At 55.5% G+C, this 14,432-nt stretch overlaps 1 protein-coding gene across 1 annotated transcript in view; it reads left to right on the plus strand.

Annotated features, from left to right (window-relative positions):
• The first annotated feature begins 518 nt into the window (after positions 1-518).
• FAIM2 (Fas apoptotic inhibitory molecule 2) overlaps positions 519-14,432 on the plus strand; it is a 29,704-nt gene continuing 15,790 nt past the window's right edge. The window contains exons 1-7 of the mRNA XM_061206511.1: positions 519-635; positions 3,918-4,113; positions 6,821-6,924; positions 7,342-7,406; positions 7,864-7,917; positions 13,696-13,746; positions 14,081-14,120. Coding sequence (XP_061062494.1) covers positions 621-635; positions 3,918-4,113; positions 6,821-6,924; positions 7,342-7,406; positions 7,864-7,917; positions 13,696-13,746; positions 14,081-14,120 — 525 coding nt within the window. The 5' untranslated portion in view covers positions 519-620. The remainder of the gene's footprint in view (positions 636-3,917; positions 4,114-6,820; positions 6,925-7,341; positions 7,407-7,863; positions 7,918-13,695; positions 13,747-14,080; positions 14,121-14,432) is intronic.

Below are 14,432 nucleotides of genomic sequence, written 5' to 3' on the forward strand. Positions count from 1 at the left end.
GCCCACATGGCTTGCCCAATGTCTAGGGTAGACAAGACATCGGAGACTTTTCCCACTCCAGCGTGAATGACGAAAGAGAGATGATGAGAGAGGAGGTGGTGATGGAGAAACCAGGGCCGCAACCAAAGAGGGAGGGGAAACAGGCAGAGGAACAACGGAGCCTGTCAGCGGCAAAGATGGTGGAGAGATAAGGCCCTGACACCCAGCTCCAGTTACAGGCAGGCAGCATCAGCTGGTCGGGTGTCACGGACTCCCGGCGCCTCCTCCCGCCCGCTTGGACCCATCCACTTGGGCAGTTCCGCAGCGCAGAGCTACCTGGTCCCTGAGGGGTGAGGATACCAGGAAGGAGGAGGCGGGAGGAAAGGGCTGTGCGCCGCTTCCTCCTCTTCCGCTTGCAAATCCGCAGAGGCCTCCGCCGCAGCCTCCAGGCCCGCCCTGGCCCCCTCCTCCCCCCCTCTCCCGCCCCCCTCCCCGCGCCGGATGGTACGCTCCGGTCCTCCTGGCCCGGCTACAGTGGATGTTGCTAGAACCCACGCGGAGGAAGGAAGAGACGCAGGCAGGCTGCGGTGACCCAAGCGGCCGCCCCTGCCTCAGGGACCCCTTCCCGGAGAGACGGCACCATGACACAGGGAAAGGTACCGGCATCTCCCCCACCTGCATCATCCTCCATCCTCTGGTTCCCCCATCTCCCTGTCATCCTAAGCAAACTCTCAGGACCACTGTAAGCATCCTCCCTTGGCTCTTATGCGAAGGTCCTGCGTGGTCCTTGCTGAAGTCAGAGGCCCAAAAGGCCTGTTTCAAGGAATGGGTTGTGGCCTCTTCCTGCCCACCAGGCTCACCTCTCCTCCCATCTACATTCCACCAATTGCTTTGGCATCACAGGAGCCTTCACAGACGCCCACATCCCCTTAAGGAGTCAGCTTAGGCTTCTGGTGTGTGTGTGTGTGTGTGTGTGTGTGTGTGTGCGCGCGTGCATCCCCAGGGTGAGCCCTGAGGGGCAGTCCCTATGGGGCATCCCCCACTCTGTCCAATCCCAACCCCAACCATATTATACTCATCTTTTACACCCTCCACAGAACCCCCCCACCCAACTCCCTGTCATTATTCCATATCTGGATACAGCCCCGGTGGTTGGGGGGTTACTATGGCAACCCTGCTTCAGGATGTTCTAATTTTTGTTTTGGCTTTGGCCAGACATAGGACTGAATGGGACCGGATAAAACATCTTCTCTTTTTGTTCCTGTTTTAGGCCTGAAGTGTAGGGGAGGGGCTGGGGCAGAGACTTGGCTGGCCTAGTAGGGTTATGTAACATCAATAGCCTGTGGAATTATACAACCACCAGGGCCTGGGGCAAAGAAGGAGGGTCCTCTGGCCCTCTGCTTGGGGGTGCTAAGGATTGGGCAGAGAAAACAGAAGAAGGGCCTCCCCTCCACTCCCCCTTCTTTTCTCAGAGATGAGCCTCAGAGCCAATGGCATCTTTCCTGGGCCCTCAGACCCTCCTTTCACTGTTTTTTAAGCTCATCAGGCCTCAAAATGATGTCATTGGGTGATACCACCTCGTGCCATTTGGACAGACTTCACTTGGTAATGCCGGATGTTGGGGGGCCAGGGCCTAGGGTCAGCAGGGTGGTTGTTGGTGAGGAGGACCAGTCTGGACCAGGCTGAAGTCAGAGGTGATAATCCTTTTCCCAGGCACAAGCCCTGGGTCTGGGCTCAGAGAACCTTGGTTCCAGTGGGCTGAAATGGATTCTCCTGGGCATGACCCTTCTGATCTGGGTGATGAAGGGGGTTGGGGAGTAGGAGGGATGAGCCCGGGCCCTACTCCCACAGGCCTGGGTTCTGAGGCCCTTCCCTAAGGACGCAGGGGTGGGGTTCACCATGGTGAAAATGAAGAGCTCCCCGCTCTGCGGATTCTCTCCCTCCATTTCCCACCTCCACCTCCACCAGTCACTTTGCTGATGCTGCTTCCTGTCTTGAGGTGAATGTATTGCCCCTGCCTCCTCTGCCCCTCACCCCCAGCTTGCTCCCAGGCTTTCTGATGATGGAAAAGACCCCTCCAGTTCAGTCATCCTCAGGGCTGGATGGAAGCAGGAACCTTCCGGTGCTCGTCCATCTCTGGGCTGCCTCAGCTAGACGCTGCCCGCAAAGAAGGAACTTTGCAGCCTTCCTCAGTGGCCCTGCAGGTTTAACTCATTCTTTTTGGAACCAGACCTAAATCCTGTTTGTTTTCTGAGGTTCAGTCCTTTTGGTGACGTTTCAGTTTTCATACCATCCCTGCCTCCCCAATCTTCCCTTCCCTGGCGGCATCATTCGGGCCCTCCCAGCCCCTATCTTCTCACCAAAGCTAAACTTGCACATTGTGGAACCGGGACCATATCTGAGTGTAAATAGACTTGAATTTTCAACCTGCCATGGGATATTTCCCACTGGGCCTCAGTTTCCTCATCTGTAAGATGAAGGAAGGGGCTGAATGAGGAGGTGCTTTCCCTTCCATCAGTGACAGTCGGATTCTGTTCTGGTTTGAGGGAGAGGCTGACGTTCCGATAGCATGAGGCCAAAATGGACTCTTAGCCAGGAGCCTCTTGCCCCTCCGCTCCCCTGCAGCCCCCATTCCTCTTCCTCTTTTTTTTTTTTTTTGTCTGCGCCGCCCACAGTATGCGGGATCTTAGTTCCCTGACCAGGGATTGAACCCGTGCCCCCTGCAGTAGAAGCATGGAGTCTTAACCACTGGACTGCCAGGGAAGTCCCCCTCTTCCTCTTTTTTCCCTCTCCTCTCCCCTTTCTGTTTCCCTGCTCTCCCATCCCCACCCTCCTTGGTCATCTGCAGCCCAGCAGAAGGAAGCCAGTCCCAGTGGACGGTGCCTGGGCTCTGCAGCCCAGTGGGCCATGTGTGGCTCTGAGTCATTCTTCCTCTCTGATCCTCAGTTCCTTCATTTAAAAACAGGGATCAAAATACAACGAGCAAGGTAGCAGGGAGATGCAATGAGAGGACCTTTCATTCAGTAGTACTTTTAAGGGCCTACTACTCTGTGCCAGGCCCTTCCCTGGACCCCAGGGAAAAGGTGGAACCATATGGCGCCAGTCCCTGCCCTGGGGACAGTGACCACCAATGGTGGGCTCTCCTAAGAATTTTCTCCTTCCTCAGGTCTTATCCCAGCTCCCGTGTGTGCCCCTGGCCAGCCCTGATCCCCGTGGAGCTCAGTTCTCCCATCCGTGAAATAGGGAGATTCTTTTTTTTCCAGATTTATTGGGATATAATTGACAAATAGAAATTGTATATATCTAAGGTGTGTGGTATTTTGATATACATATAACTTGCGGAATGATGACCACAATCAAGCTAGTTAACACATCCATCACTTCACATAGTTACCTTCTGTGTGTGTGTGTGTGGCAAGAACACTTATGATCTACCCTCTCAGCAAATTTCAAGTACACAATACAGTATTGTTAACTATAGTCACCAGGCTGTAATTAGATCTCCAGAACTTTTTCATCGTGCATAACTGAAACTTTGTGCCCTTTGACCAGTATCTCCCCATTCCCCCAACCCCCCAGACCCTGGCAACCACCATTCTACTCTGTGCTTCTACGAGTTCGACAATTTTAGATTCCACATATAAGTGAGGTCCTGCAGTTTTTGTCTTTCTGTGTCTGGCTTATTTCACTTAGCGTGATGTCCTCCAGGTTCATCCATGTTGTTGCAAATGACAGGAATTCCTTCTTTTTTAAGGCTGAATAATATTCCATTGTATGTATACCCCACATAAAATAGGGAGATTCTTGTCTGCACCACTGCCGTTCCTAGTGCAGGTGAGAAAGTACCCATGGAAGTTCCAGAAATTGAGGGGCTGGGGAAGAGGACTTAGAAGGTGCCCTCTCCCCGGTGACTGTCTCTCTCTGCCTCTACTCCACAGCTCTCTGTGGCTAACAAGGCCCCCGGGACAGAGGGGCAGCAGCAGGCGAATGGTGAGAAGAAGGAGGCCCCAGCAGTGCCTTCGGCCCCACCCTCCTACGAGGAGGCCACCTCTGGGGAGGGGCTGAAGGCAGGAGTCTTCCCGCCAGCCCCCTCGGCTGTGCCTCTCCACCCCAGCTGGGCCTATGTGGACCCTAGTAAGTCTCTCAGCTCCTGGAGGCTGGAGCATCAGGGGGAGTGGTGGGCCCAGATGGAAAACCTGCATAGGAAGAAGTTGCCCAGAAATAGACACACTGTGTGGTTGTTGTATGAGGCTCTGATGTCAGAGGTTTGGGATTTGGAGGACTGTTCTGAGGGTAGGGCAAGGAGAACTCCATGAAGAAGGAGTGATACAGTTTCTGCAGTCATAGTTCTCTTGGATGGAGAAGAGGGGCTTTTTCAAGTCACCAAGCTAGGGCAAAAAGAGGGGACAGATGGGGGAGAAAAACCAGGGGCTGGTCTAGAAGAAAGGAATGCAGAGAGGGAGTGAGAGAGGTCAGAGTGGACACAGGAAGGAGTAGTACAAGGCTACAGCTAACTGTGGCCTCAGCTGGGGCTGGTTCCCTGTGAGTGTGGGTACAGTTTGCTGACATGCTGGCTGATCTGAAACCTGTCCCCCTGGAGGCCCCAGGGTTGTTTAGGGCGGGGGCCTGAGGATCCACTTCACCCATCACTCTCCTTGTCTCTCTACCCTCCCCCAGGCCTTAACTGGGGGCGGGAGAGCACGATGTGGGGAAGGTGTGTGAATGCCAGCCTTAGCGTCCCTCACAGCCAGGCACAGTTCCTAGGCCGACCCGCCCTGGCTGACACCAGCTCCTTGCAGACTAAGAATCGCGGGCGGTGGGGGCCCCTCTGTTCGGTGTGGCAGCCTGTGGGAGCTTTGCCTCAGGGCTGGGAACGTACAGCTCCCGCAAGCTGCAGGGAAGTCTTCCTCAGCCCCTTCGGCCTCCCTCAGCAGCCCCTCGACCCCCTCCCCCACCTTGTCACCCCACCCCCACCCCCAGCAGAATTCTAGAAGGGATCCCAGGGACAATGCCTCAGACAGTCTCTACTCACAAGGAGCGGCCACCATGGTCCACACCTCCCACCACAAAGCCCCCCGGCCCAGACCCAAGAAGACCCACCCGACCGTGACCTACTGGAGGGCCTTTGAAGGTCTGGTGTTCATGGGAGCCCTTCCTCCTGCCCCTGACACCCACAGGACTGCTTTTTCTCTCCTTTTCTCCCCCTCTGTGGCCTGGCCATTTGGGCTTTGGTGGGGGACGTGGACAGAACATGAAGGAGTGAAGGATAAGAGGTTTAGGGTCTCCAAGCCCCAGGTTGGCAGTGGGTCCACCTCCCTCCCCCTTCCTCATTTCCCATATCCTGGTTGCCAGGACTGGCTGCCTTAAGGAATGTTTTCCAACGAACTGTCAGGGCAGAGGAAGGCAGCTCATTTCAGTCACCATGTGACAAATATTTACTAAGCGTGCACCAGGCACCGTGTCTGGCACTGAGCTAATTTCTGGTGATGCATTGATTTGCAAGCCCTTCCCTCACAGAGCTGACAGTGTAGACAAGTAAATGGATGATTACCACATGGTGAAAGGCAGTGATGGAGGCCTTAGCAGTTCAGCTAACCCGCCTGACAGTCAGGGAAGACTTCCTGGAGGAACTGGTATCCATGAGGGGAGTCCTGAAGGATGGCATGTATTAGCTTGGTGAAGAGGTGGGAAAATGAGTGTCCAAGGCTGAAAGAAAGAATGTGCAGGGGCCCAGAGGCAAGAGAGCACATTGCTGAAAAAAATACAGTCAGGCTGGAGAAAAGTAGAAGGGAGTAGTGTGCAGTGGGGCTGGAGGGCTCGTGGGAGGCTGAGGAGGCTTTGTTAAGGAGCTTGAACTTGAGTAAAAGGCAGTGAGGAGCCATCAAATAGTTTGAAGCAGGACAGTGCCGAGGTCAGATTTGAAAGACCAAGACAGGCTATTGCTGTGGAGGGGAAGGTCATGGAGAACTGGCAGGGATGGTGGAGAGCAGAGTGGACACATCTGAGGCCTTAGGAATGACCCAGACGAGGGATGAAAGAGAGAGGGTGGTGTCGTCAGCATCAGGCACAGAGCTTTCACTTTTATCTCATTTCACCCCTATGAGGTGGGTATCACCAACCCGTATCACAGAAGAGACAAAGAAGGCTGGTGACTTGCTTAAGGTCACACAGCTAGTCAGTCTTGGGGAGGGATCCACGTGTTTGCTTACGGAGCCCATGCCCTTCCGAAAGCCTGAGTTCTGGGACCAGGCCCCCAAATTTCACCGACACCCACACGCCACTTCTTGCCCTTGTCCTGGCTCTATTTCCCCTCCAGCCTCCCCCCAGCTCTGGTTCCCAGCTGGAGCACCAGCAGGTCCACCCCACCTACCAGTCCCCAGTTCCCACCCCCGGGGCCTCAGAGCAAGCCGGGGTAGGACCTTTGACCCTGGGATGTGTGAGGTAGCCCCAGGGGAGTGGCTGTCCTTCTCTGATTCTCAGCCACAAGGGAGCCAGAATGTCCAGGAAGGGGGATGGGGGGCACAAGGGAGAAGGGCCACATTTGTATGGCAGAGCTTGGGCCCCAGGGAGCCCCCGCTTGGGGTGGGAAGGGGAGATGACTGTTCCTTTTCAGACTCGGAACAGGAAAGGTGAGGGGCAACCTGGGAGAGATCTGGGATCTCTGTGGGATGGGATGGGGTGGGGCAGGAGGTTTGAGAATGGGGCTGGAGAGAAGGGCTGGGGCTGGAGAGAAGGGCTTTGCCTGGTCCAGAAAGCCAGTCTGACGAAAGGTAGCTCTGAGCCATTGGGGGTGGTGTTTATGTGTGTGGGAGCGCTCATGGCCCTCCCCCTGCCCACCCAGGCAGCAGCTCTAGCTATGAGAGTGGTTTCCCCACTGGAGACCATGAGCTCTTCACCACCTTCAGTTGGGACGACCAGAACGTTCGCAGAGTCTTCATCAGAAAGGTAACTGCCTCCCCCAACTCTCCCAGACTGGGAAGCTGCGTGGGGGGAGCCTCTCGAGAAGCCGCTGGCCCAGTCTCCTGCCCAGAGGCCATCCCTCTCCCCATCCTTGTGATCCCAGCTGACGGCACCTACTGGGAAGTTGGGGTGCCCACTGCCCCCTGCTGCGGCTGAACACGTGGTCTCTTCTCTCCAGATCCCATGGGTGTGGGCTCTGGAGCGTCTTTGCTGTCCTTTCACCTTGTCCTGGATTCATTCCGATGCCCCCTAAGAAGGAGGGTGGAAGGCCCAGGATGCGGGTCTGGAGGGTAGATTGAGTTGCCAGGAAGTTGGGGTCTCCCTGAGCCTTGCTGGGGGCCTGAGCCTCCCTGGCCTCCAACAGGGCCCCCCAAGCTGAGCGGAACCCCCTCCCACCCCCAGGTCTATACCATTCTGCTGATCCAGCTGCTGGTGACCTTGGGTGTCGTGGCTCTCTTTACCTTCTGGTGAGTTGGCTGTGTGGACCAGCACATTCCACGGGTGGTGGCGCCAGGTCTTAGCCTGGGGAGGAGGGTCCAGAGTCAGACTGTTCTTAGAACCGTCTGCCTGAAGATGTTGGTGCAGGGCAGCGGCCCACCTCATGCTGGGAAGAACCTTAGACCGCGCACAGGGAGGGGTCCTCTGTCCAGCAGGGGGTGGCCCCGTGCTTTCTGGGCCTGCAGGTGTCAGTGAAGCAGTCATTCCTCTCAGATGCAGCAGCCCTACACCTGGGCGCATCCAAGTCTCAGCCCGAGACTGGGAGACTGTGGCTGGAGCTCCCTCCCCCACCAGGGGTGTGGTCTCTCCTTTCTTCCTCTCAAGTCCTGTGAACTGGCGGGCGGGGCAGGGGGGCAGGTACAGATGTTGAACCAGAAATGGAGACAGAGGGTAAATTCTGATTCTCTCTCCCTCCCTTCTCTGCAGTGACCCCGTTAAGGAGTATGTCCAGGCCAACCCAGGCTGGTACTGGGCATCCTAGTAAGTATACCCAGGCCCCTTTCCAGAACACCCTCCACAGCCAAGGTGGGAAATCTCTGCTGACAGAATCCCAGCCCATGACCTCTCCCCATCCCATAGGAACTGCCTCACAAGAGCATGGCCAGAAGGGGCCTTCTGGGGTGTTTAGAGCTGAGGGGGAGAGGAGGAGATGGGCGTTGGTTCTGGTGCCTGCACAAGGAGGGAAGGGTGGAACTGGGGTCATGGCTAGGGAGACCCAGACCTTGGCCTGGAGGAGAAGGGGGGCTGGGACACCTTGGCCCACAGTAATGATAATGTTGCTACTCAATATTAACATACTTGTTATTAATGCTTGTGAATTATTAATCATAAGAGCTACCACTTATAAAGTGCCTAATAAGGGCTGGGCATTGTTCTACATGCTTGATGTGCAGTGTTGCATTCACTCCTCAGAAAACTAAGTCTCAGAGAGGTTGAGTAATTTGCCCAAGGTCACACAGGTAGGCAGTGGTAGAGCTGGGATTCAAACCCAAGATTCAGGTTGAGGCTTGTACTCTTAATCCCTCTGCTTGGCCGACTCCCTTCCCCTTGAGCAGTTGGCTCTTGCTTGTTCTATACTCTTTAAGGAACATGGCAGGTAACTTGAGAGGTTATTCTGACCCTCCTATGTGGGCAATTAAGGAGTCATTCTGGATACTTCCAGGCCGGACCACCCTGTTCAAAGCAGAACTACTGTCAGCAAAGTCTCCTTCAGCACCCACTGTGAGCCCAGGCCAGAACTGGAGCTGTTGGGGAGGAGGCCTCTGCAGGGGGAGGTAGTGGGCATACAAGGCAGCCTGTGAAAGAGCAGCGTTCAGAGGAGGGGGAGCCCTCAGTCCATGTCAGCGGGTGCACCTCAAAGCATGAGCCAAGAGGCCTGGGGACCGGGGTGACTTAAGCAAAAGCATGGGAGTGGGAGCGCACGTGGTACATTGGGTAAATTACGGACCGGGCTGGCAGAGCACAACAAGGCTCCGTGAGGGGAATCGGGACATCCCAGAGAGCCGCGAGGCCTTCTGGGGTGGAGGCTCTGAATGTCCACCCAAGGAGCTTGCGCACTACAGCTGTCCCAGGCCTGTTCCTGGATGGGGATCTGGTGGGAACGTAGGCTCAGCCCAGAGCCTCCTGGACCACCCGAGCCCAGAACAGTCCCAGAGTGGGCCTCCAGTTAACAGAAGCCAGCCAAAGGCTGACAGGAAGGAGACATCCTGGCCTCTGGGGCTCCCCAGGGGAGCGGAGGGGTGGAGGAGAAGCTCAGCCAAGTTGGGGGCCCCAGGGGAGGAGACATTCACACCCAGAGCCTTTCTTAGGGCGCAGGACAGAGGGCCTGTCTGCAGACCAGGCAGGGAGGCGGGCGTCTTGGGGGACGGGGGGCACTGTAGGGGAAAGCTAATGAGGCCCCAGGGACTGCCACCCTGGCCAGCCCCCGTGGCGGGTTGGCATGGCTCCCGGCACATCAGCACCGCCTGGTAGCCTCTGCACCCTGCCACCTCGGGAATGCGGTCCCCAGGCCCCTCATCAGGCCTCCTGCGGGAGGGTCTTTGGAACTCTGTGTCCTAAGCAGATGGTGGCAGGGGGACAGTCCAAGAATAAGTAGGCTCTAGAATTGAGGGCAGAGTCCACCCCACTGAGGGTGGTGTGAGAATTTGACCTCTGAATGGTGAGAGGTCCTTCCTCCTCAACAACTCTAGGCAGAAAATAGATGCTGTCCCAGACTCAGGGGTGGGTGGGTGTGGAGAGAAGTCGGAAGTGTGCTTTCCATGGAGCGTCGCAAAGCCTTAAAGGTGCTTGGGAATTCACCACCAAGATGCTGCCCTGTTCTCTAGAAAGCCAGCCTGTTGCTCTGCCCCACCCTGCCCCCTCCCCACATCGCTATCCAGTCCTGAGTCTGCCTCTGGGTCTGAGACCTAGCAGGTCTGACACCTAGTGGGTCTCACGTCCTCCAAATACCAAGCCCTTAATAGCAGTAAGAATAAAACAGGTCTTTTTCTATGTATGAAGCACTGTGCCACGTGATTTGCAGATATTCTTCATTTGATCCTTAACAACAACCCTACGAGGCAGATACTGTTATTATCCCCATTTTATACGTGAGAAAGTTGAGGCTCAGAGAGATGTTGCTTCCTAAGCAGCAGAGCCAGGATTGAACCCTGTCTTTCTGATTGAGAAGCTCGTGCACTTCCTCTCCATGCTCTGCTGCCTCCCCACAGCCTGGGACTGGTCCTGGAGCATCATAAGTTGGGGGAGGACACTGGGTTTGGACCCTGGCCTCCACCTAAGCCTCGTGCTTCGGTCTTGACATTCTGTAAACAGACCACGGCTCCAGCTCAGGCCCTGGGGCCCAGGCTCTGACAAGCAAGTCTGTCTTTCACTTCTGTGACTTATTCTTTGCTCCCTGGGATGGCAGCCTTCCAGCACCACCCGCCTCCCCCCAGCCCACGCTTTCTCCACGCCCCAATCATCTCCCTCAGTGGGCTCTCGCCTTATTGTCTGATTGCTCCCTCTGAGCCTTGGCAGCAGGAACTGCAGGCCTCCCTACTGTGCGGGGGAGGAGTAAGGGCTGTGGGATGGAGGTGGGGGGACCGGACAGAGGAGGATAAGTGTGAGACCAGACTTGGGGGAGGTGGGTCCGAGCCTCTCCAGGAAGCTGTCAGTTAGCCAGGTTCTAGTTATAATAATAACAACTCCCATCTTCAGGTCCCTACCCAGTGCCAGGCCCTGTGCTCAAGGCTGGACTGCATGCTCTCATTCAGTCCTCGCTACAGCCCAGTGAGTTGGTACCAGTATTCCCGTATTACAAAGCAGGAAGCTGGAGCTCTGCAATTAAGTAGCTGTTCAAGGTCACGCGATAGCGATGGCAGAGCTGGGATGTGAAATGCGAGGGTCAGGCTCCCAAACTGCCCCATACGCTCCAGGTCATCCGTCCCTCTGCCCTTCCTCCCAACCACTCGTCTTGAGGGTTGAGGAGCTCTGGACCAGAGAGAAAAGGAGGCTGGGCCCTGCCCTCAGGAAGCTTCCAGTCTGGCCAGGGAGACAGGCCCCACATCCAGGATACACATAGACAAGGGTATTATTATTATTGTTATTGTTGTCAAAGTGACTGGTGACTCAAGGGAGACCAAAAGAGAGCAGATGCTGGGGCATTTCTTAACAACTGGGGCAGGACGACTCCGCTGTTCCTCATGGAGCAGGATGGCCTGCAGCCCTGGCCCTGGCACTGAGAACCCCTCCATCACTGTGATAGCAGTGATGCATCATTTGAGAACCACTGAAGAATAGGAGAGGGTGAAGATGGAGGGCTCCTATTCACCAAATCCAATAAGCTTGTCTCAACCCCTACATTCCCTGTGCTTCCACATTTCATCCAGAAATATTTAAAGATCGCCTAACCCGTGCCAGGCCCTGGGTTGGACGATAGGTTGTTCCAGATGCTACATCTGGGTGGGGATCAGATGAGCAGACCCGTGGGGTGTGGGGTGCAGGCTTTGGTTGAGTTATGCCCGTGGTGCACAGAGGAAGCCCCTCCAACCTCAGCCCCAGGCATCCTCACCAGTCAGTCCTTTCCAGCAGGGGCAGAGAGTGGTGGGCACACTGTGAGGGTGCAGAGGGCAATGAGAGGGTAGATGGAGGGGCAGAGTTCGGTGCGGGATGGGCTGGAGAGGTAGGCGGGGGCGGATCACGCAGGGCATCACCAGGTCTTTGGAATTTTAAACAGGAGAGTCACATGATGGGATCTGCCTATAGCTTGGAGAGTGGAAGGCAGGGCTGGAGGCAGAAGGACCAGATAGACAGAGATGACCCGACCTAAAAGGGTGGTCGTGGGGATGGAGAGAAGGGGACAGATTTGAGAACTGCCTGGGTAGAGGATCAACAGGTCCAAGTGATTAGTTGGGCATGGCAGGGTGAGAGTCAAGGCTGACCGAGGTCGCTGGTTGGGTGACTCGGAGGCTGCATGACATCCTCTGCAATAGGGGATGCAGGAGAAGGAGCAAGGAAGAGGGCAAGTTCGGCTCTAACCTGCTGCATTTGGCATGTTTCTGAACAGCCGTGTTTGCCCGGTAGGCAGTTGGTTATTCAGGTCTGAGGTTGAGAAGGAAATTCTAGATCAGAAATATGGTGTGTGAGTCATGAGCATCTGCCTGATAAAGGGAGTCCCAGGAATGAGTGAGCCCACCCAAGAGGATCATGAAGGGAGACAGTCTGATAGGAGAGACCCTGTGCTGAAGGAGATGGAGAAGGAGTGACCAGGGAGGTAGGAGGGGACCCAAGGCTGTGTCATTGTGGAACCAGGGAAACAACGAGAGAGATCAGATGTCAGCATGTCCAGGTCAGATAAGGATGGACAAGTGTCAGTTGGACTCAACAAGGCCATAGCAATGTGGCAAAGCCAGCTCTCATTAAGTGGGACAGGGGCTGGTTTGTTAAGTTGAGGAATAATTGTGAGATGGAGAAGATGCCGTGAGTGGAGACAACTTTTTCAAGAAGCTTGGCTGTGAGGGTGGATAAAGTGGAGTAGCTGGAGCCGGGAAAGATGTTGGTTAAAGATGGAGAACAGCTGAGGAGGTTTGTGAGGGAGAAGATGTAGCAGTCGATGGCAGGGCAGTGGAGGGTGTGGGACCCAGAAGCTTGGGGGGATTCACCTGGGATGGGAGGAGGGACAGGAGGAAAGACACATAGATGCATGACGTGATGTTTGCAGGCGGCAGGCAGGGAGCCAGTGGAGCCCCACCTCATCTCGAATCTTTCTGGGACACATCAGGCCAGACCAGGCAGGAGAGTGAGGCAGCCTGGGAGGTTTGCAGATGAAGGAGGATGGTTGGCATTGTTGCTGTAGGGGATGGGTGAGAGAACCGAGGAGGGAGATGGGGAAGGATGACAGGTGCCATGTGTTGAGGGCACACTGAGAGCTGGAGACCATGCATTGGTGTTGGCACCAATCTAGGTAGACATGAGCATGCCCCACTCTTGGGTCTTCAGCCCTCATGTCCCACCTCCTGGACTGGCCTCCACCTCCACTGCTCTCCAGAAGATCCTTAATCCTCAAGCCCTGTCTCTGGGTTCCACCTGAGCTTCCTGCCAGTTTCCCAATGGATACGGCCACCTGATCCAGAAGTTCATGCCACAGGTACTTCTTGCTGTGCCAGGTGCTGGCAGGACAGACAAGATCATTGTAAGTAGTGACAGGGCCAGGGAAAGGCCTAAAGGAGGCAGTGTGGGGTGGTGGTTATAAGCTAGGACTCTGGAGGAGAATGCCTGTGTTCTAACCCTGCCTCTGCCATGTGGTAGCTGTGTGACCTTGGACAACTCACCTGGCCTCACTGTGCCTCAGTTATAAAGTGAAGAACGTGCTTCATAGAGAAGATATGAGGATTATATTAGCTAATACTCATAAAGCATGTAGCTCTCTGCCTGGCATATAGAGAACACTGTATATGAGCTTTTCAAAATATATATAAGTAATAAGATGTTGTCTGGGGGGAACCACTTTGCATTGGGTGGTTAGCTATCACATGGCACCCAAGATTCAGTATTTCTAGAAGCAGGCTCATCTTATTCCCCTTCCTTTCTTTTGGAATTATACCATCACCCTGCCCATTGCAAGGTTCTAAGATGATCGTGCGCTTAACCAACCCCTGCCCCTGCCCCGTGGCACCCTGCTTGGTGCCCTGTGGGCAGGGGTGGCAGAGAGTGGAATGAGCAGGGGACTGGGTGGAGGGCCTTCAGGAAGGACCAGCTCACCCATCCATCTGTCTCTCACAGCGCTGTCTTCTTTGCGACCTACCTGACCCTGGCCTGCTGTTCTGGACCCAGGTATGATGATGGCTTGAGGAGCAACATGGCTTGTGGGAACATGAGCAGGACCTTGGAAGTTCTGGCCCCAGTCCTGCTTGCCACCAGTGCACCCCTAAGAGGGCCCCATCCTTCTCTGGGCTCCATCAAGCAGGCCTGCCCCTCCCTCCTTTACTTGGCACCTCAGAGGTGGGGGGAGGGTGAAGGCACAGATGGGGGCACATGGGGATGTGGCTGAAGGAAGAAGCTCCGGGGAGTGGGGATGAGTTTGTCGGAGAGCACTTGTACAGCGCAACCCAGCCTGTGCTGCAGGCACCCCCCCACTCTCCTCTGAACTCGGTGGCTTGCCTTACAGGAGGCACTTCCCCTGGAACCTGATCCTCCTGACCATCTTTGTAAGTGATGTAGGAGTGTCTGGGGACAGATGCTGAGTGGGGATGGAGGGAGGAGGGTTGAAGGGTGAGCTTCGAGGGCTAGGAATTGGAGATAGCCGATGTGAGGTCACTGGGGGAGGCAGGGGTATTTTCGCCCCACTTCTTCTGCAAAGACACCCCACCCTCTCTTTCCAAATGGCCTTTCTCTCCCCACTCCATCCACTCTCTCTTTCCATTGTGATTTTGTTTTTAAGAGGTTTGTATGGGGACTCCTAGAGCTATGGATAACAAGAGCCGGGGGGGAGGGTGTGAATCTTAGAAAGGGGGAAGAGC

Source organism: Eubalaena glacialis, chromosome 11 (assembly GCF_028564815.1).
Source record: "Eubalaena glacialis isolate mEubGla1 chromosome 11, mEubGla1.1.hap2.+ XY, whole genome shotgun sequence".
Classification (NCBI taxonomy): Eukaryota; Metazoa; Chordata; class Mammalia; order Artiodactyla; family Balaenidae; genus Eubalaena; species Eubalaena glacialis.